This window comes from Lactuca saligna, chromosome 9 (assembly GCF_052625555.1).
Source record: "Lactuca saligna cultivar CGN05327 chromosome 9, ASM5262555v1, whole genome shotgun sequence".
Classification (NCBI taxonomy): domain Eukaryota; kingdom Viridiplantae; phylum Streptophyta; class Magnoliopsida; order Asterales; family Asteraceae; genus Lactuca; species Lactuca saligna.
In genome coordinates, this window is record NC_136425.1 from 170,033,152 (window position 1) to 170,055,731 (window position 22,580).

General features: G+C 33.6%; 1 protein-coding gene across 5 annotated transcripts; it reads right to left on the reverse strand.

Annotated features, from left to right (window-relative positions):
* Positions 1-9,400: 9,400 nt before the first annotated feature.
* Positions 9,401-15,399, reverse strand: LOC145017382 (protein ENHANCED DOWNY MILDEW 2-like). Of its 5 annotated transcripts, none has more exons than XM_078975422.1 (18): positions 14,886-15,399; positions 14,705-14,804; positions 14,440-14,499; positions 14,185-14,333; positions 13,910-14,009; positions 13,720-13,815; positions 13,395-13,642; positions 13,164-13,253; positions 12,646-13,071; positions 12,420-12,570; positions 12,240-12,341; positions 12,040-12,132; positions 11,859-11,900; positions 11,651-11,764; positions 11,492-11,563; positions 11,290-11,408; positions 11,144-11,207; positions 9,401-11,062 (listed from the first exon to the last, which is right to left on the reverse strand). In XM_078975422.1, the coding sequence occupies exons 1-18, from the start codon at positions 15,305-15,307 to the stop codon at positions 10,496-10,498; spliced, it is 3,015 nt and encodes a 1,004-aa protein (XP_078831548.1). In that variant the 5' UTR covers positions 15,308-15,399; the 3' UTR covers positions 9,401-10,495. The 5 variants fall into 5 exon arrangements, with proteins under 5 accessions (XP_078831548.1, XP_078831547.1, XP_078831546.1 ...); XM_078975421.1 differs by having other exon boundaries at positions 9,402-11,062; positions 13,714-13,815; positions 14,185-14,327; XM_078975420.1 differs by having other exon boundaries at positions 9,402-11,062; positions 13,714-13,815.
* Positions 15,400-22,580: the final 7,181 nt, after the last annotated feature.

Here is a 22,580-nt window from a genome sequence, read left to right on the forward strand (position 1 = left end):
TGTTTTCCTGAAGACTTCTGACTTAAAAACTGTTGCGTGTGTGCTGCGTGGCGCAGCACTAAACCAACTGCTTCAAACCTCTTCGCGCCTTACTTTAACTCACTGCAGCAGTCTGCAAACGTTAAAAAACAAACAGACTTTTTATTAAATGTTGCAGCCTTTTGTTCCACCTTTTCTTCTACAGAGGATTGCAGAGGTGGTCCGCAGACTTAAGACATTTTCGCTTCGAAAAAACAAACAGCACCTTAGTCATGTATGGATGTAAAGTTGGCAACTTTACGTGATAATCCAGCTCAAGGAGGTCAGATCTATGTTTAGGAAACTTTGTCTTAATAGATTGAGTGAAAATCAAGTTTGGGCTGAAAAGGGTGAGTATGTTGGGCGTACAAGCAGGTATGCGCAACGTACAAGCCTCCAAGCGAGTACATTGCGCGTACGTGCTTGTACGCCCCGCGTACAAGCCTCCAAGCGAGTAATTTGAGTGTTGGGCTTCGATTTGGGCTACCTTTTTGGGCTTGGTTGCTTGGGGCTTTGTTGGACCAGCTGAGAATATGTGTTTTAGGATTGGGAAAAGTTATTGGGCTTTAGGGTAAGGCCCATGTGAGGGTTTGTGCCCAATTTGGAAAATTGGGCTATAATTGAGCTTTAGATGATTATTGGTTTGTGGGCCCTTATGATGAGGAGTTTGGGCCTTAGTCTTGATCCAAGCTAGGTGATAGGTAAAATGGTCTTCTTACCCCATATATGGATTGTAACGCCCGCAGATCCGGGCTAGTCAATTTAGAGGCAATAGGGGTCGAAAACAACTTTTCTACTAAAAGATTATTTAGAATAAATAATCTTAACCAAGTTGTAGAATATGTCACAAGGTTTCCGTATATATAAAGAACGCCGAAATCCGAGTTATAACGAAGAAGTTATGACCCGTCGAAGTTTCGCGTCGAAACCGGCACGGCGCCGGGAAGCGTAAATAGTAAATTTATGATAGAGAGAGATTTAGCCTTAGCGCTCTAAACGAAAGTCATAGAATATGTTAAACTAAGAACATCGATATAAAGAACGCCCAAATCTGACTTCGTATGCAGAATTTATGATTTTTCGAAGTTTCGGATTAGCGGTGTACAGCCCGAAATTCGAATTTTAGATCGATTGATTTTTAGCCGACACAACCTAAACAAGAATCGAAGATCTCGTTATTAGTAGCATAACGATAAAAAGACAGACGAAAATGGACATCGGATAAAGAAGTTATGAGATTTTAACGGATCAATCCTGTCCCGGCCTGTTAAAAATATAACTTTAAAAATAAAGTCAAAATTAGCCGACGGAGTCTAAACGAAAGTTGTAGAGTACGTCTCCACCTACGCGTGGATATAAAGAACGTCAAAAACGGAGTTCGTATGAACGAGTTACAAATTATAATAGCATATTTACGTATTAAAATAAAGTATAAATCATGTATACGTACACATATATATACATATGTATATATCGTTAGAAAGGTATCGACGATGCGGTCATTATAAGACTAATGTTGAGTTCTTTCGACATTAGTTTAGTACAAATATCATTAAATCCATTTAAAATAGTATTATAGAGGGGTGTTTAGTTGTTTATATAACTAAAAGGTCATTAAGTAATTATGGAGGGTAGTTTTTGAAAATTCAATTAGTATAAATAAGAGCCTTGGGCTCTCATATTTCTTGCACCATTCTCTTGATTCAAGAGTCTTTCTCTCCTTATCCCCCGAGCATTTCGGTCCCTCGTGATTCGACTTCTCTTTCTGTAGTTTTAGTATAGTAAGGTGAGCGCTGAAGCGCTGCACGAATCTTTCTTAGAAAGATTCAGCGACGAAGTTCTGCCCCTGCAGAGCCCGACTCCTAGCTAAAATCCCCTTGAAAGTAAGTTATACTTACCCTATTTTAAATATAGTTTATATTTAAAATTAGTATTGTTATTATAAATTTATAATAAATATTTGAGCTATTATTATGACTTATATAAGTGTCGTTATAATATCTTTTAACTACTCGCGGTACGGGGAATCTGGTTTAAAGGGCCGCATAGGGTTGTTGGATTTCAGAAGTGCTATACGCCAAAATGGTCCTGCCCTCCGGTGTTTTATGTCTAGCCCCTGTCTGTACATAGTAGTTGGAAAGTATTGTTTAAACGCTTATATAATAATAATAATAATAATAAGACTAATAATTAGTGACGGTAATATTAGACTAAAATCTAGTGGTGATAATATTAGGTTTCGTCAAAGGAAATTATTTTAAAGTAAACGAAGCGCTGTCCGAGTACCGAGTCACCACCTTCTCAGGTGAGTGCATAGTCCCTTTCATCTTACACATAGATATGAAGTATTTTATATAAACTACGTGCTATGTGTGCATATTATCTGAATACTTGCTGTCTATGCTGGATGAACGTTTTATACATGTTTTAAAGAATTTAAGTTGTATACGTATTTTATATATACGAATATGTTGGGTATGATATGGGTAGATGAATGATGAGAGATAGAAGATGATACATTGGCAGTTATACACTTAGTGCCTATGGGACAAACACCGGTAGCTATGGACTTAGTACCTGTTAAACGTTGGTAGCTATGGATTTAGTACCTGTTGGGAATTGGTAGCTATGGACTTAGTACCTGTTGAACATTGGTAGCTATGGACTTGGTACCTATTAGATAAAGACTGGTAGTTATGGATTTAGTACCTGATGAATAGACCATAGCAGCTATGGAATTAGTGTTTTATGAATGAACATTGGCAGCTATGGATTTAGTGTCAGTCCTATAACCCTGGAGGTAAGGGACTTCGGAATAAACGAATGCAGGATAGATGACACTTAGGTTAAATCCTTAAAGAGTAAAGAAGATAATGGGGATGGGTAATTGGGTTGATTGTTTGATTGAACATAGTAATTATATTATTGTGGGTTGAAAACCCTATGTACTCACCAGGTTTCGCAACCTGACCCACTCAGTTTATGTATATCACAGGTGACGAAGTGAAGTGACATTACACTGACAGATTTAAAAGAGATGTAGATCACTAGTGTAAATCATTGTAAGTTCTGTTTATGCTTATGTTTCGGTATTAACGATGACATCCCAAACATTTTAAAATGAAATAAATACGTTTCTTCGAAAATGTTTTAATAACGTATTTACCATGTTTTTCTGGGAACAAATTCCGCAACCTTTTTATAAAATGAAGTACTCTGATTTTTATAAAGCATAAACAAAATCGGTGTTTTCTGGCCGTGATTTTGGGGATGTCACAGTTGGTATCAGAGCATTAGTTTAAGAGAACTAGGAATATGGATTTATTTCTAGACTTAAACTTAGAATGTTAAGCGATGATTGTGAGGTGTGAGCACTAGCTTATTTTAGGAATAATGCCTAAATTGCTTTTATGTGCTAAATGCTTTGCGCATGATATGATTTGTTCGGATCTATGGTCTGTTGCCGACCGGATCTGGAAACCTTATGTGTTTAGGATTCTAAGAGTTTAACTACGATATTAGAACTAGCATATAAACGTTTCGGGGTGATAAGGATGATTTAAGACGTCAATCCTAAATTAAGATCTAGATTCACCTTATTCGGTGTAGAGATCAAGATGGCAAGAACTCGTAGCGGAAACGTAAATGCGAATGGGAACCGAAACCAACCCCCAGTGGTTCAAAAAATACATGTTGCTGAAGAAGTTGCGCCTGAGCCAGTCACCATGGCTAGAGTTCAAGCCATGATTCGGGGTATGTTAGCTGAACAAAGGGAAGAAATGAGACAAATGTTGAACAGGGACGAACCTACCGTACATGTTGAACCGACGGAGCCAGTTCCCGAGCAATCTGAGGAAGGGAACTACAGCCGCCAAGTGAGTTAAGTAGGGACTCAAGGTGAGCAAAGGGATGGCCCAGAAGGGAGAAACAACAAGGATGGGCGGATGTACAAGAATTTCTTGGGTGCGAAACCACCAAGTCTCTCAGGAAGCCCGAAGCCGGTTGAGATTATGGATTGGATCTCTAAGATGGAAATGGTGTTTGAGAGCTGCAGCTGTAACGAGAAACAGAAGACTGTCTTCACAGTAAGATAGCTGAAAACTGGAGTCTTGAGCTGGTGGAAGCTATTGGCAGATACGATGCCACAAGGAGAAGCCTTAAGGATGTCGTGGGAAGAGTTTTTGGAACAGTTGAAAATGCAATACTGCTCGGAGATAGATCTGATAGACCTAAACAACGAGTTTTCAGAACCTGAAGAAAGGAAAGATGAGTGTTGATGAGTATGCCACCGCATTCACCGAGAGGATGAAGCTATTCCCCTACTTGGTGCCTACTGAACTCTCCAAGATTGATAGGTTTGCTAACGGGCTGCCCACTGACTTTGGCCCAATGGTCAAAATGACAACTACCTTGAAAGCAGCTGTTAGGGCAGCTAAGAACGTAGAAGCCCAGATAAGAGAAAAGGGTCTAGAAAAAGATAAGGTAGGAGAGAAGCGGAAGTTTGAAGGATCTTCGAGGCCGAACAAGGAAAGCAAATTCTCAAAGCTTGGAGGAGCAAATGGAGGTGAAGCAAGATGGTGTGATAGATGCAAGAAGAAGCATGGTGGAAAGTGCAACGAAGAAGTGACTTGTTACAAATGTAGGAGGACTGGTCACTATTCCAAAGACTGCACGCATAATGACAAAGTATGCTATGGATGTGGAGGCAAGGGGCACATGTCCAGTGACTGCCCAAGGAAAAATAAAGCAGCAAGACCAGAAACGCCACCAAGGCCAAGGGCATTTCACATGATCCTCGACGAATCAGAGAACCATGCGAGGAATCAAGAATGAGGACTTCTTACCCGAGGATCGGATTATGCAGTAGTCATAGTTTCGTATGATGTAGCCTAGTAGAGGCATAGTCTAGGGTGAACTTGAACACCTATGTAATCGTTTCAAGAAATGATATAAAACCTTCGTTTTGTTATCTGATGTGTTGAATGATTGTATGAATTGATGCATGGTGACTTGGGAAACTGCGAGACAATACTTGGGACGAGTATGAGTAGGTGTGAATGGTAGTAGAGGCCTATACTACCGGAAGCACAGGACTCACACTTGGATCAGGGAAAGTTACAAGGTTACCAAGAAGCTAGTAACTGATTCTATTTTTTTTCAAGTATGTCATTACCATCATTTCGATAATGACTAAAAAGATTGTTAATTTCCAACCCTAGTGGTCGTACCGAATTGAGTCCGACTACGATGAGTATGTTGCGTGGTTCAGGGAACCAAGTTCGATGTAGCGTCCGACTTAAACCAAACAATTGAAATCAAAGTGATCAATAGAAGTATCGTGTTCGTTGTTAAAGAAGTTGGTAGCCAGAAACGCTACATGTTAAAGTGTGATTATATCACATTAGAACATGAAGGAAGGCATAGTCTATTTTAGAATTTAACTCTAAGAGACCTAAGTTTAAACGTGCATCACATGATGATAGGTCATAATTTGAAGTCTAGCCTGAGGTAGAGAGCAGGTGCACGATCGAGTACTGCTTACAGTCAATGAGTCTAAGAGATAGACTTGCAGGAATATAGAAGTTATAATTATTACCTAGGATGAAGAGATGACGTATGGAGTCATTATACAAGCCCTGTTTCGTTGATGATTCCGGGACGTAATCATCCTAAGGGGGAGATAATTGTAAAGCCCGCAGATCTGGGCTAGTCAATTTAGAGGCAATAGGGGTCAAAAACGACTTTTCTACTAAAAGATTATTTAGAATAAATAATCTTAACCAAGTTGTAGAATATGTCACAAGGTTTCCATACATATAAAGAACGCCGAAATCCGAGTTATAACGAAGAAGTTATGACCCGTCGAAGTTTCGCGTCGAAACCGGCACGGCGCCGGGAAGCGTAAATAGTAAATTTATGATAGAGAGAGATTTAGCCTTAGCGCTCTAAACGAAAGTCGTAGAATATGTTAAACTAAGAACATCGATAAAAAGAACGCCCAAATCTGACTTCGTATGCAGAAGTTATGATTTTTCGAAGTTTCGGATTAGCGGTGTACAGCCCGAAATTCGAATTTTAGATCGATTGATTTTTAGCCGACACAACCTAAACAAGAATCGAAGATCTCGTTATTAGTAGCATAACGATAAAAAGACAGACGAAAATGGACATCGGATAAAGAAGTTATGAGATTTTAACGGATCAATCCTGTCCCGGCCTGTTAAAAATATAACTTTAAAAATAAAGTCAAAATTAGCCAACAGAGTCTAAATGAAAGTTGTAGAGTACGTCTCCACCTACGCGTGGATATAAAGAACGTCAAAAACGGAGTTCGTATGAACGAGTTACAAATTATAATAGCATATTTACGTATTAAAATAAAGTATAAATCATGTATACGTACACATATATATACATATGTATATATCGTTAGAAAGGTATCGACGATGCGGTCATTATAAGACTAATGTTGAGTTCTTTCGACATTAGTTTAGTACAAATATCATTAAATCCATTTAAAATAGTATTATAGAGGGGTGTTTAGTTGTTTATATAACTAAAAGGTCATTAAGTAATTATGGAGGGTAGTTTTTGAAAATTCAATTAGTATAAATAAGAGCCTTGGGCTCTCATATTTCTTGCACCATTCTCTTGATTCAAGAGTCTTTCTCTCCTTATCCCCCGAGCATTTCGGTCCCTCGTGATTCGACTTCTCTTTCTGTAGTTTTAGTATAGTAAGGTGAGCGCTGAAGCGCTGCACGAATCTTTCTTAGAAAGATTCAGCGACGAAGTTCTGCCCCTGCAGAGCCCGACTCCTAGCTAAAATCCCCTTGAAAGTAAGTTATACTTACCCTATTTTAAATATAGTTTATATTTAAAATTAGTATTGTTATTATAAATTTATAATAAATATTTGAGCTATTATTATGACTTATATAAGTGTCGTTATAATATATTTTAACTACTCGCGGTACGGGGAATCTGGTTTAAAGGGCCGCATAGGGTTGTTGGATTTCAGAAGTGCTATACGCCAAAATGGTCCTGCCCTCCGGTGTTTTATGTCTAGCCCCTGTCTGTACATAGTAGTTGGAAAGTATTGTTTAAACGCTTATATAATAATAATAATAATAATAATAAGACTAATAATTAGTGACGGTAATATTAGACTAAAATCTAGTGGTGATAATATTAGGTTTCGTCAAAGGAAATTATTTTAAAGTAAACGAAGCGCTGTCCGAGTACCGAGTCACCACCTTCTCAGGTGAGTGCATAGTCCCTTTCATCTTACACATAGATATGAAGTATTTTATATAAACTACGTGCTATGTGTGCATATTATCTGAATACTTGCTGTCTATGCTGGATGAACGTTTTATACATGTTTTAAAGAATTTAAGTTGTATACGTATTTTATATATACGAATATGTTGGGTATGATATGGGTAGATGAATGATGAGAGATAGAAGATGATACATTGGCAGTTATACACTTAGTGCCTATGGGACAAACACCGGTAGCTATGGACTTAGTACCTGTTAAACGTTGGTAGCTATGGATTTAGTACCTGTTGGGAATTGGTAGCTATGGACTTAGTACCTGTTGAACATTGGTAGCTATGGACTTAGTACCTATTAGATAAAGACTGGTAGTTATGGATTTAGTACCTGATGAATAGACCATAGCAGCTATGGAATTAGTGTTTTATGAATGAACATTGGCAGCTATGGATTTAGTGTCAGTCCTATAACCCTGGAGGTAAGGGACTTCGGAATAAACGAATGCAGGATAGATGACACTTAGGTTAAATCCTTAAAGAGTAAAGAAGATAATGGGGATGGGTAATTGGGTTGATTGTTTGATTGAACATAGTAATTATATTATTGTGGGTTGAAAACCCTATGTACTCACCAGGTTTCCCAACCTGACCCACTCAATTTATGTATATCACAGGTGACGAAGTGAAGTGACATTACACTGAGAGATTTAAAAGAGATGTAGATCACTAGTGTAAATCATTGTAAGTTCTGTTTATGCTTATGTTTCGGTATTAACGATGACATCCCAAACATTTTAAAATGAAATAAATACGTTTCTTCGAAAATGTTTTAATAACGTATTTACCATGTTTTTCTGGGAACAAATTCCGCAACCTTTTTATAAAATGAAGTACTCTGATTTTTATAAAGCATAAACAAAATCGGTCTTTTCTGGCCGTGATTTTGGGGATGTCACATGGATTATTGGATTCGGGTTGGAACCCAATTGTTAATTGGGTGTTAATTGTTTGATAACGCGGGGTTTCTAGTGAATCAGTAGTTAGAGATCTATTCATGGGTTCAGCTGTCGAGGTGAATTTTCTCATTGTACTAATGGGTCAAAGGCACCAATGTTGGCCCATTAGATTATGTTAATTGTCTTTGTGATTTTTGCATGTGTCTTTGGGTTTGGGTTGAAATATACCCCAGGGTGGGGGGCACTATGTTATAATCGGGTTGAAATATACCCTAGGGCGAGGCCCCAAGGCGGGGGTCCATACTTGCTTTTTGGGTTGGAATGAACCCCAAGGTTGGGCCCATTTGTATGTTTGGTATGTGGTATTTTAGGAAATTCATTAAGTTTTATGCTTACGTTTTTCGATTTATGTTTCATGTATTGCGGTTTTCAAATGGGAGAGATCAGGATAATTGCAGAGCACACACTACAAGTTTCCACATTCTGTGAATTACTCTGATTTGATGATGTTTTGTTAAATCTTGGATTCCTTGGTTTTATGGGAAAGATGTGTATTAATGATTTATTAATCTAAAAACAAAATTTTTATGTCATGATTTTCAGGACATTACATTGTTTGTATAAATTGTCTATTTATTTACAGTAAGAAAATCAATCGTGAAATAATTTGAGGATTTTTACAATCTTATTTGTCCAGTAAAACTCTCCAATAAGCAATAATGGCAAATTGTATAACACTATAAGTATCTTTATAAACTACTTGGAAAAACTTTACATTATGTTAGTTCTCACAGTAGATTTGTTCGACTTTCAAAAGCTTATGTAACCCAATAAACTCTTAAAACTTATATTGCGGATGTTCTAAGTTTTTTCTTTGGAACAAACACCAAATTAATAAACGCACAAACCTCAAAGTATCTTCATTATGATAATAATTTTTCAGAAATCTTATTTGTAAGTTATATCAAAATAAAAAAAATTATATAAAAAATAAAACTTGTTACATGGGGTTATAACTATATACAAATCCATAGGAAATCAATTGTACAAAAGAACTAGAACATGTTTTCAAATAAAATTTAGTATTCTTTGTGTGATTCCTTCACTTGCATTTCCATATGCCCTATAATCAAAGTTCACTTCCATTATCAATTAAGATAATATTTATTTAGTTACTTTCCTCACTCCTTCACCTTTAACTATGAGATTTAGTTCTTCTTCTTCCTCTTCACTTAAAAGTTAAATCCAAAGAAATACCTTGTTCTTGTATGATGTGTACCTCTATTCCATTTTAGTGTTCTTGTATGATGTGTACCTCTATTCCACTTAAAAGTGAAAGAAGGATTTAAGGAGGATGGGAAGGAAGAAGCCTTTAACATGGATTATATTCCTATTAGTGCGTGGTTGTTCCTTGGGGGAGGAAGTCTCGTTGTTGACGTATCTCTTTAGCATTATATTAGAGATTTCAATGATGTCCAAGGAATAGAAACCTAATATTATCATACTCGTATATAAGAATACGGGAGATGCTAAAGATGTAGCAACTATATATGTAATAAGATTCTTAGTCATACGATGAAACTTTTGGAGAGAGTGTTAAAGTCCAAGTTGCAACGTATCACATTTGAGTCCGAAATAGGCTTCATGACAAGAAGATCGACTATTGAAACAACTCACATACTCAAACATCTCATGGAGAAATATAGAGATATTTAAATCGATTGTCGAGGTGAATGTTTTTGTCGATGACATTATCCCCGTATGTAAGACTAGGTTTGAGAGATTCAAATGGGTTGTTGAGATGCATGTTTTAGTTAATACGAGAAACAAGTATAGAGAGCAAGACTTGCATACAATTAAGAAATTCAAGTACTAAGCCCTTGTTCATATATCTATTAAGAGTGTATCGTTTATACAAATCTTTACTTATGTTCCAATTATTTTGCGTCCACTTACTGTTTTTAGTCGTCTTTAACATTGTTTGTATCGGCCTTTATTTTTGTATTCTCACCTTCAATCCCATTAATATATAGTTGGGTCATTTCATTTGAGAATTAAAATATTGAGCAATATATATTAAAAAATCATTACCTTATTTAAAATTATCATGAAACCATATACTTTGCAAAATGGTTTTTGTGTACTTCACTACAATAGTGTGAAACCAATATGGACCACAATCAAGTAAACCCAAATCCGAATCCATAATCTAATAGTAAGTTAACGTTTTGTATACAACATACTCTAATTTCCAAAATCAGGAGGCAACATACCTGGTGGCCAAATGTTGGCATCGGTTTGATAAGTAAATGTAGGAGGAGGCATAGTTGGGTACATAGGGTGACCAACACCATAGTTAGCAAAATCATGGTAGGTTGAAAAAGCATGATTCTGAAACCCACTGACTGATTCATATGGAAGACTGGTGGTTGTATCTGTATAAAGTTGTGGGGAAACCAACGGGCTTCCAAGGTCCATGTCAGAGAGGTCGTCATAATGAGTTCCGGTTCCAGTAGCATCGGAAGCTTCCGGAACATCGTCCAAGATGTTGGAGATGTCTGGATAGTTTGTCGTGATGATATTCGAGAAGTCATTGTAACAGTCTTGGGTTTCTTCCATTAGGTAATTGGAGAGTTGTTTTTTGTGGTTTAAGTTGGATTGGGTTTGGTTGATGTGGTTTTGTTTTTCGGCTATTGATTTGTGTTTGGGAGTCCATTCGGGTCGACTCCAGAGAGAGAGTGGGGGTGACACCACGTTCCAGTCATCTAATGGCTGCTCTTGAACACTTACTGATCCCGGTAGGTAAAACGACTGTTTAAAAAAAAAAAAAAAAAAAAGGTAAACTAGAAGATTTGCATTTGCCATTAATCTAACTAGAGTTAATAATATAACCTTGCCAGAAAGCATATGCTCTTCCTCCCAGATTAAATCATACGGATACCATTTTTGGTCAAGCCTGTTTATAGTGTTTATAGCAATACAAATTAGAGTCCAAATTTAATAGAAATTAAGTAACAGATTTACATTTTATGGTTTACCTTTTGGTTTCTTTTGGAACAATAAGGATTAAAAGCTTTGGTTTGAACTTGAGAGCATGGTTGATAAATTTGTTAGCAAGAGAAGCTTGGACTCCAAACGGAGGATTTAATCCCATTACCTTTTCATATATTATTATTATTAACTATTTAGAATCAAAGTTTTAAACTAATTTTTTTTAAGATAAAATATAGAAAAACATACCAAACGAGACCCATCAGGTAGATCTTCAACAGGGACACTAAACCAATCTCTCTTTTCAAAACTGAATGTGTTCTGATTAAAATATTAAAATATTAAAATATCAAGATTAGCTTATTATTTACTACAAGAAATAGGAAATAAGAAAAGTTAAAATACTACCTTTGGTGTGATGAGGTCATAATTCTTGTATGAGCAACTTGTCTTTCCCATGCTATCGAGTTTTTCTTTCATGAAGCAACTGAAATCATTCGAACCACAGCAAAAGTCCACTACCTGATAACAAAATTTACAAATCCAATTGTTACAATTTACTAAAATAATTATGAGATAAAAAAGTCAAAAAAGAAGAAAGGAAAAAGTCACTTACTGTATCACCATCGTCTACATACCAATGGAGTCTCTCAACTATCTGCATATTAAAATATATATATATATATATATATATATATATATATATATATATATATATATATATATAAAACTAACTCCAGGGGGGTAATTTGTAAATAAATAGTCAAGGGACAAGAAGAGATAGTTAGTATTAGTACCTCCTTAAGTTTATCAACTTTAGTAAAATGGCGTCCAAAAGAGGTGTAGCGTGCTCCAATGAGAAAAGGAGCAAGAAAAATATGCAACTTTTCCTGCATATATATATTGAGTGGAAATATTAATATTAAAGTATAAAATCACAAAGGATGCAATATGTAAATTATAAAACATAAAGGTAATATTTCAATTTTCAACATACCTTCCATTTTGTGAGCTGATTTAAAACATTTGGTTCACAAACAGCTTTTGCATCCTCAACACTACCCCCATCCTCCAATTTCTTCAAGGCTGTTCTCACTGCCTAAAAAATTTTAAAAAAATTAAAATTAAAATTGTGAGATTAAAGTTTAAACATATTTAAGAGCATCCACAATAGCACCTTAACAGAAGCCTCCACTTTTCCCATGGTAATTGTCTTATCTAACCCTGTTTGTGGGGTGTATATTTGATGAGTGCATCTCTTTCTCTTCTCCTTTAAAAATTCTTCAACATCAAATGAAGATGTTGAGTCTTTGATTATTTTCAAAATCCTGTAGTGTACACCAAAGTGTTATGATATCATAATAATGAAAATTCAACATGAATAAGAATTAAGAAATATATACCTTGTTTTCATATCATTATCTACTACAGGAGGTCTATCCAGTATTATCTTCTTCACTATCTTCTTCACTGGCTTAGAAGCAAAGACTTGTTCTCTTTGTATATCTTTTTGTGTTGACTTGTTTTGACCAATGGTGGAATGATGCTCTGAATTTCTAGAAATCAAGGAAGACTTCCCTTTCTCTAATATTTTATTCTTATCACCATAAGTGATGGTGTTGTTTTTATCCCACTTCTCAACAACTTTTGGCATGTTTGAAGTGTCAGTGTCAATGTCAGTGTCAGTGTTTGAGAGGTTTCCAAAAGCTTTACTCTTTACAGATGTCATCAACACTTTACTTCCTTCTTGATTTCTTTTTCTTGTGACACGAGGAAATAAAAGATGATCCCTTTTTGGTGTCAAAAGATTTGGAATAATAGCATGCTTCCTGGATATATAATAATAGATGAATCATAACATATGTTTTTATAATAAATTATGCAATATTTTGATTTATTAAGTATGAATATGAACACTTACGTGCAATACATCAAGATGCGTTTTGGCAACAAATCATCCCATGCCCTTTGTTTAATTGTTCCATCAACACTAGCCTTGAAACCAATTGCCCTTAAAAATATTATCAAAATCAATCAAATAGTTAATCTTTTTACACAAATTTAGTACTTTAGATGTAGTTAATTGTTTTTTCTAAAACTAATTTCTTTAAAATTGCAATCTTGATTATGGAAGAGAGAGTTATAGTATTACTTAGGTAAGCATTTTCGATGATATGCCTTTGGGCAACGTCTGCAAACTGCAAATTGCAAGTCATGAACCTCTTTATTTTCTCCTTGTTTACAAACACGACATTTATGAACAGGGCAAGTGAATGATTCTCCTGCAGCTATTTGACTCTGAAGTTGATTGGCTAGGGTTTCATCAGAAGGGTGGATCAATTTTGCAACACATCCAGGGTGATAAAAGTGGCCACAAGTTGCAGAAACACAAGGGAACACCTAAAAGATTGGTAGCTAGATAACATGAAGTCTTTTCATGTGGAAACAAAATCCAAGATTTAGAGAAGAACCTCAACAGTAGAAGAAGACTTATCAGAAGAACCCAACATTCCACAAACAAAGCATTGATGTTTCTTGTGTTTACAGTTGCCACAAAGAAAAGTTGGAATTGCCTGTATGTAGAATTTGAGATGAGTTGTGATTGTGCTTAAACCAGATGATAGAAATGGAAAGATAATTGGAATACAGATGTGTAAATGTTTGTACCTCATATTCAGCTGCATTGGCAAAGCCAAGAGACTCACAAGAAGTTTCTACTCCTGTATCTATGGTTGGATGGAAAGATCGCATACATTGACCTTCACAACTGACATAAGTGGAAAATTGTATGAAGTAAATGTTAATGACCTAGTCTACAAAAGGACATTCACAGATACTGAATCATGGGCAATTGGGGATCTTTCTGAATTTATTAACCCTAACTCTACACCATGGATATTAGTAATGTCTGAATTAAGTTTATGAAGGGATTATATGCATACGGGAGAACATCACCACCATTGTCGCAGTATGCACAAACAGAATCAAATAATACTTCATCTTCATCATCAGATTCATCATCATTATCCTCTAGCTCTTCATCATCAGAAACTATGAACTTGGACTTGGTTTTTGTTTGATTCTCCTTTAACTCAAAAGAAAAAGATCAAGATTAAGAAAACTTCCTTCAAAAAGGGAAATTAACAATGCACAAGAATGGAGAAAAACATTCAGAATTCAGAAATAATGGTATTCACCTCATGAAGGTATTCTCTTCTCCCAGGATTCTCAATCTCCATAAGAAACGTTTTAAGAAACTGTCAAGAAATCAGGTGTCAATACATGTGTTAATAGTTAACTATTTATCAAAACTTATCAATAAATACAATGGCTCTAAATCGGGTAGAATATAAGCCATTATATCGGATTCACTGAGCACTAATTGCAGAACAAAAGAGGAAACATACAAATGATCCGCTTTAAACCTAGTGGTTAATATAGCTTACTTAGTGAAGATCGAACCTTTGATTTTGCCAAATCCTTGTCTTTAGCCACCGCACTCTGTATTAACGGCAAGTGAGCAGAGAGATACTTCTCTACAGGTTCAATCACATCATCCGATCTGCACAAACAAACAGGGTAAATCAGCAAACACCAGCAACAAATAAATCATACCGAATCACTACTACAGAAACACATAGACCTCAATGTTTTCACCAAATGACTCGAAATCTGATCTCTACTTGCACCTGCATTCCTCTTCGCAAAATGGAGACACCGAACCACGATCAAAAAAGTCTTAATGACATCTTTGTACATATTCCTTGGTTCCTGGAGTTGTATCCATGTTTTCCCCTTGGAAAGAACGTATATTTTAGGCGGCACTATATGAGAAAGTTCCAACTTCCAAGCGATCACCTCCTTGTAGACCGGTTGAAGACCTCCGTCAGTAGTTCCGCGCAAATACACAACCGATGAGGTTCTGTTCTTGTCGATTAGGTTCTCCTGATCACTCCAATGAAGCGGTAACTGCGAAAATGAAGTCGGCGCATTACGATCGTTCACAAGTAGGTAGTTTGTGACACAAACGGGGATGATTTCGCCTTCTTCTTCAGAAGATGCCATGCAGAAACCCTAGAAATGAAGGGATTGAGAGTTCGAAATTTTCGGTATAGAAGAAGATGGATGGAAGTGGTGGGAAATAGTACCCCTGTAGTCCTGCTACACAGCTATAACGTGGTACGTGCCACACGCGGGATTTCTATTAAAGGGGATAAAATACAAAAAGAGAAATGCTGCAAAATTGGGCCATGTGGTATGTTGTGGGTTGAAAATGGAAATAAATTTCAAAGAGGCTACAAAAATGGTATACTTAAGTCTTTTGCTTTTTTAATTTTTATTAGGGTGAATTTGGTATTATTTCTTACTTAATCAAAATATTCATCCTATTTAATTTTTAAATATTATATTTATTCTTAATAAGTTTTTAAAATATTTTGTTTACAAATCTTATCTTTTAATATTAAATAATCTTTTTAAAACATTACATTTATAAGTTTATTATTTTACCCTCCCAAATGAATAATATAATCAGAATATTTTTCAAAATTTTAGCTATCATAATTTGAGCTTCTTCAATCCTTTTACATATTTTGATAAGGCATCGTGGAATCTCATTAGCATACACACAATGACTAAATCATAAAGAATCAAATGGGACGTTTGATTCGTAGAATGTTTTTTTTTTTTTTGAAAGAATAGAATCTATAGGAGAATTTGAATATCAAGGAATTAGAATTTAAATATACTATAAGCATTTTGGTTGATATGGAATGAAATTTATTTTGTGTTTGGTTTGATGATTTTAGAAATGAATTGGAAAATAAATTTTATAATATGATAGAAATACTCTTAATAATTTTTTGCAACTAATTATATTTTTTAATAAACATGACAATGTTTTATTTAAATACATAATTTTTTTAGTGAACTCTTCTACAAAATTTAAATTAAAAAACAAGTTTATCAAATAGAAATGTAGATGAAAGTAAAAAGAAACTAAACAATTTGTCAACTTGTTTTTTCTGAAATTAGTTTTTTTAGAACATAAGCATCATATTAAAAAACCAAACCTCTAACAAGGAGCTAGAGAAAAATAAAAATTAAGGCCAGATTGGACTTTGTAACCACATCGTCTAATTAATCCTAGCCTTAGTGTTCCGAAAAGAAAAGCAACGAAAAGAAAAATCCCCAATGGAATCAAAAAGTTTATCTTTTCTATTTAGTTACGAAAAGTTCAAAGCACCCATATAACCACCATGAACGACGACTCAACAATCGAGCGCTCTATTTGAGTCGTCTGTCTAGAATCCACTCAATCCACCACGTGACGAATAGAAAGGAAAAAAAAAAAGCGGAAAAGATCTAGGTGAAGCCAATGCCCAATCCGACTCCAAATCTGATCAACAATGGATTTTAAATAATTTAAGGACTTTTGTCATTTTCTCCAAGAAAACAAACATAAGTGGTAAAAAGATGGGACACAAAAAAAATTCATATAGGCAAAAAAAAGTAAAACATAGGCAAAAATCACATAGATAGTTTTTTATTTAATTTATATCATAGATAATAGGAGGATAGTGTGTAATTTAATTGGTTTGTTCGACCAAACTATATGTCAAATGGCAGTTGCTATGAATCCAGATCTATTACACTCAAAAAAGTTTGATTGAATAGTCTCTCAAACAAAAACAAAAAACATAGGAAGCAATGATGTTGAATGTTTTTCTAGTAGTCTGTTGGATTTTTTTTTTATGTTAGTCAAAGTTGAAGAAGTGTGTATGAAAGAATATTGTATATAGGAATCTTGTTTTAGATAGGGATTTCACTATGGATACTATGTAATGTTTTGGTGATGTAACGATGAAACTCTAATGGTCAAAATGTTAGGTTTAAAATATTATCCTTGTTGGTGTTTGATAGTGTGACATACCCATTTTCATGGTTAGAAAAAGATTTTTTTTAATTATGCTTATTTTAAAATAGAGTTTATTTATAACTATGGTATATGCTCCATAAAAAGTATTTCTGAATAAATGTTATTTTTCCTTAATTATTAAAACTTAGGATGTCATAAATAATACAATAAAAATAAACATAAATGTAACCATTACAAGCCTTACAACATTTAATGACCTATATTTCCTCAAATCTCTCATTAGATCTAAACATCATATACTTTCGTAGCGCTGCATGTGATACAAAGAAACTGAGTGGGTCAGGCTTGGGAGCCTGGTGAGCACATAGGATTTTCAACACACTATTATAATTAATTTGTTATAAATATATGTTTCATATCAAACAAATAACCTAATTACCCATTTCCATCATTCTCGCTTCCTAATACAAATTGTTGGGTTTTAGTTCAAAAATAGTTTCTTAAACTAGAAAAATATGGCAACAGAAGACTTTAATTTTGAAGTAACATAAACATTTTATACCCACCAAGGATCTTCTTGCAAGTTATAGAAAGATTAAAACACCAACCAAATAAGAGGTGAAGAAATAACGACCTTTGTAGTTCTTTGGGTCTTCTTGAGAGGCTTGAAAGTTAATGAAGAATGTGGAACCTTTGAGACACCAACAATGACTCAACTTGATGTAGATGCTAGTCCATAACTCTTAAACCCTTAAGCTTTAAGTTCATAACCAATATGAACTTAAAGAGGGCTTGAAGATGCAAGTGTTCTTCAAGTTTTCTAACCAAAACTATAGGGAAAGGGAGAGGGAAGAGAGGATTTGGATTTTGCATCAAGGAATGAATGAGAAAATAATCCAAGTGCAAGTTCTCTTATTTACATGCATAAACTGAAGCTATTAACAATTAGTCTTTAACACTTTAAGCAAACTTGTCCCCACTGTCCTAAGCATGTCTCACATGCATTTAAAGCATGATTAGACAAGTCATACACTTCTTCCTTTTATGGATATCTCGAAAGAAGATGAAAGAAAGTCAAAATTTTATAAACTCTTTTATAAAATATAAACACCGTCTTTCAGGAAAAAGACAAAAAGATTCAACTAGTCCAAAAGTTTGTACATAACTTATAAATCATACCATATGATATATATTAAGTTACTTGCTAATGGAAATTATTATTTCCATGAAATAAATAATTTTCAATTTTATTATAAGAGTCATGTTGAATATTTATTAAAATCAATTTCTAATAAATAATCAATTGTATTAAGTTGTTGTTAGTGTGACTCATTGGTATCATATGTTATTTAGTAATATCACTTTAATATGACATTTAAGCATACTAGACCTTTCACTTTGATAGGAAACACCAAGTAGAAAACATACCTTTGATTTCTTTATAGGGTTATTTTTTTGACGAGCTAGTTGAAAGGACTAGAGAACCCAACCTAGAGTCATCTTCTGAAATCGCACCCAATAAGCAAACCACTAGCAAATCCGAACCACCTTTGAATTTCGACCTAAAGCAGATTCATGAAAAACAAATATGTGTATCGCCACGTCGTGGCAGTTCAACATCAACGTCATGGGAACTGGGTTTCATGTGATTCAAGGTTCATGATGATTCCGGGATTTTATGGCCGAAAAGTGTATTTCACATACACAAAATCCGAATTTGGAGTCCTCTATGTATAGGGAGGTAATTTGAAACCCTAGAGATAATTATCAGATATAATTATAATTATCTAATGATTTTAAATCATTCTGAAATATTCCACATTCCTTTATTTACTATTAATTAATTAACAAAATAAGTAGGGGTGACAATCCAACGCGAACCTAACCCAATAAATAACATGTTGGGTTGGGATTTTGAACTCGTTTAATTAAATTGGTCAGCCCGTCTAACCCATTTAATTATATAGGATGGGTTAAGGTTGAAATTCTTAACATGTTTACAATCCGCCAACCAGTTTAAATTTTTTAAATATTTATTAAGTTATAATAATTTAATATTATTATTTAGTTGAACATTATATTTGATTATTTTTTATTTATATTATGGGTCAGGAACCGTTATTTAAATTCGAGTTGGTAAAAATGATAGTCGAGTTGTGTATAATTAACAAATTAAACATTTATAATGTTTTATGGTTATTAACACTTATTTGTGTTTGTGTTATGATCCTATAAAGTTATTATTGTATAATTTTCAAACATGAACACTTATTATAGCTTTTAAATTGTATGTAATTTTATTTGAAGAATTTTTTGATTTTTAAGGGTTTTTTTTTTGTGAATAATCGGGTCAACCTAGTTTAGCTTGTTTAGTAAATAGATTGCGTTGGAAAAACAATAAACATATCAACCCGATTTCAACCCATTTACAAAGAAGGTTAGGTTGGGTTGAGAATTTTTAACCCGTTTTACTTAAATAGGTTGGATTTGATAGAAATTATCAACTCATTTAATTAAACACGTTAGTCATTATCACCCCTAAAAATAAGTCCCTTAAATAAATATATTTTCAGTTAAGCTTTATTTTGTTCTTGAATACTATTATTTATAGTAATATTAGTGGGATTTGTTATGTTCACGGACAATAATCTCCATCACTAATAACATTACCAAAAAAGTGGGATCTTGCCTAATGTTACGGTGGAGTTTGCCACAACCAATCATCATCCCTAACATTGAACTTTTTTATATCATCCATTGATTTCTCAAACATATTATTGTTAGTATATTGTTAGTTGTAAATGTACACCTCCACAAATGTACCTTAAACAAATTTTGTGTTTTGAAATGGAAAATACCTTAGCCATTACATATATAATTCTCTAAAAACAAGATGAACAAACTAGTTAGTCTATTTAATAATAACATAAATTAAATTAATAATTAAAACAGCTAACACATAATAGTTGTAAATATACACCTCCACAAATGTTTTCGGCCTTAACCTATGCATATGCAAGTGAGTATATTCTATTATTACTTTCCAACCCAACCACAGTCAAGATCTAACCAGGAAAAGGACCTTTCATAAAGATCCGATCCAATCTCAAGAACTCTATCAAACCAACCTTAAACCCTACTTTCAATCGCTCAAACAAATGTATATAAGTTTGAAAGTCTTTTTTTGTAACGCTACATTTGGTTTAGAATACACATTGATCTTCAAAAAGTACATGGGTTTCTGCTTGTAACTCTAAGACATAGTCCCTAAAAAATATGTATTGGCTTTCATAATCTACATAAATAAATTTCTATGTTCTTGTTTTAGCTCTAAATACCTTCATTAGCGATGTTGGTAATCCAAATTTCTTTTGAACCTCGTCTTGTAAAACTACAATAGGACTCTAAGGGTTGGCTTCAACTTGTTAGATTATGGTGTCTACATGACATTTGTAGGAAGTGGAATGAGAAATTAACAACCTTTTTGCTTGAGGATGGTTTTATTCGGAGTAAAAATGATTTCTCTCTATATATTAAAAGTTATGATGATTTTTGTCGTGTTACTTGTATTTGTACAAGATATAGTTTTCGTTGGTAATTGTAAAAAAAAGGTAAATATATTTTAAAATAAAAAACTTTAATCAAAGATTTAGGAATTTTAAAACGCTTTTTAGGAATAGAAATGGTGGATTGTAAAAATGGTTTATGTTTATCTCAAAGGAAATATTGTTTGGAGTTGTTATTTGAATTTGTACTTTTATCTTCTAAACCCATCACAATTCCCTTAGACTAGATTGTGGCTTTTAATAGTGATGGTGAAGGTAAAGATGATTTTGTGTTTAGTAATATTACTGATTATCCAAAATTGGTTAAGAAACATATTTACTTAACAAATACTCGACTAAATATTCGTTTGCTATCCAAACTTTGAGTTAATGTATAATTTTCTTGGTATACTAAAAGTTATGCTGATTTTTTTTAGGTTACTAAGTTACTTGTATACGTAGATGATATAGTTTGCATTACTTAAAGACATGTCTAGGAAAAAGAATTTTAATTATTTTTTAACAACAAATCAAACATACTTTTAAACTACTTTTTGACCCATCTATGTTTCATATGAGACTTATTTGAACCTTCAATCTTAAAGAGAAAAGATAACACCTGATACCGCTACGAAAAAATGTAAATAAGAGAGAGAGAGAGAGATTTTCATTGTAAGTATTTGAATAGGTTATTCAAATTTAAGAAAACCGTTTAAGTGTTTATGTTTAAGGTAGTGTTTGTTTTTTTGTCTGCAGATCTGCGAGACGTCTTCTGTCTGCGCCGCGCAGACCACGCGCAGACATTAGTCTTCGCAGACTGTTTGTTTTTTTGAAGACTGCAGACCTAAAAATGTCTGCGCGCCCTCTTCTTGGCGCAGATGTGGACCAGAGTCTTCTAACATCTTCAGACATCTTCTAGCTTAAAAAAACATATATATCTTTATTTTTTTTAAGTTTTTTTTTTAATTTATATTTTTTCCAACTTTATTAATGATAAACAATATGAAAAAAAAATTACAAAACTTAAAAAAAAAACATTTGACGATACAAACATGATATTTTTAACAAATTTATAAATAAAAATTTATTATAATAATAGTCGTTGAAATTGTTTATATAAATATGAAAAAAAAAATCAAAATATATTCTTATATTTTTTTGCCAAAATTTTGTAAAACTTTATTTAATAGAGTATCATCAATTTCTCGAGAAAATATTTATCGTACGTTTTTAATAGATTTATTTGAAAAAATCGAAGTTTATTTCCATCTATTTATGTACAAATTCTTTGATCACTAATTATAATGTTTAGTTATAACTTTGCAATCAAAGTTGTTGGTTTTTATCAAATATGTATATGAATTAATATCATTTTTATTTTTATTTTTTATATAATAATATATAAAAGTTGATCTAGATTCGTTATATATTTATAATAAAGTCGTAAAAATATATAAAAAATTCGCTTTGAAGTTTTAAAAAATCAGTTTATTTAGATTTCAGTTTATTTTAATAGCCCGCAGATGTTAAAAAAACAAACAGTCTTCTTTTTTCAGACTGCAGACGTTTGATCCACCTCTTCTACTGCAGAGGTCTACAGATGTGGTCCGCAGACTGCAGACATTTTGCCTCAGAAAAAACAAACAGCACCTAAATCTTGATCTTAACTTTTTGTTTATTTATCTACTAAAATCGGTTAGCATATATCTTACGTTGGTGGAAATTATTGCAAGCATTTATAACCTAATAAAAAAATTAAATGATTTTTTTTTTCTAATAATCAATTATTATTTTTTACAAAAGTAAAATAGAAAAAAAAAATCCTAATTTCACCTATATCCGCACTTGATCCTTCGATTACATAGAGGAATGACAACATTTGATGCCGTTGGCTAGAAACCTTTTAAGTTTCAAC

What these genes read in the sequence shown, in the direction of transcription:
- LOC145017382 (XM_078975420.1), bottom strand. Translation starts at nt 15,307, where the DNA reads ATGGCATCTTCTGAAGAAGAAGGCGAAATCATCCCCGTTTGTGTCACA. An exon ending in GAAGAGAATACCTTCATGAG is followed by an intron (nt 14,334 to 14,439) that starts GTGAATACCATT and finishes TTTTCTTTTGAG; the next exon opens with TTAAAGGAGAATCAAACAAA. An exon ending in AAGTTGATAAACTTAAGGAG is followed by an intron (nt 11,901 to 12,039) that starts GTACTAATACTA and finishes TTTAATATGCAG; the next exon opens with ATAGTTGAGAGACTCCATTG.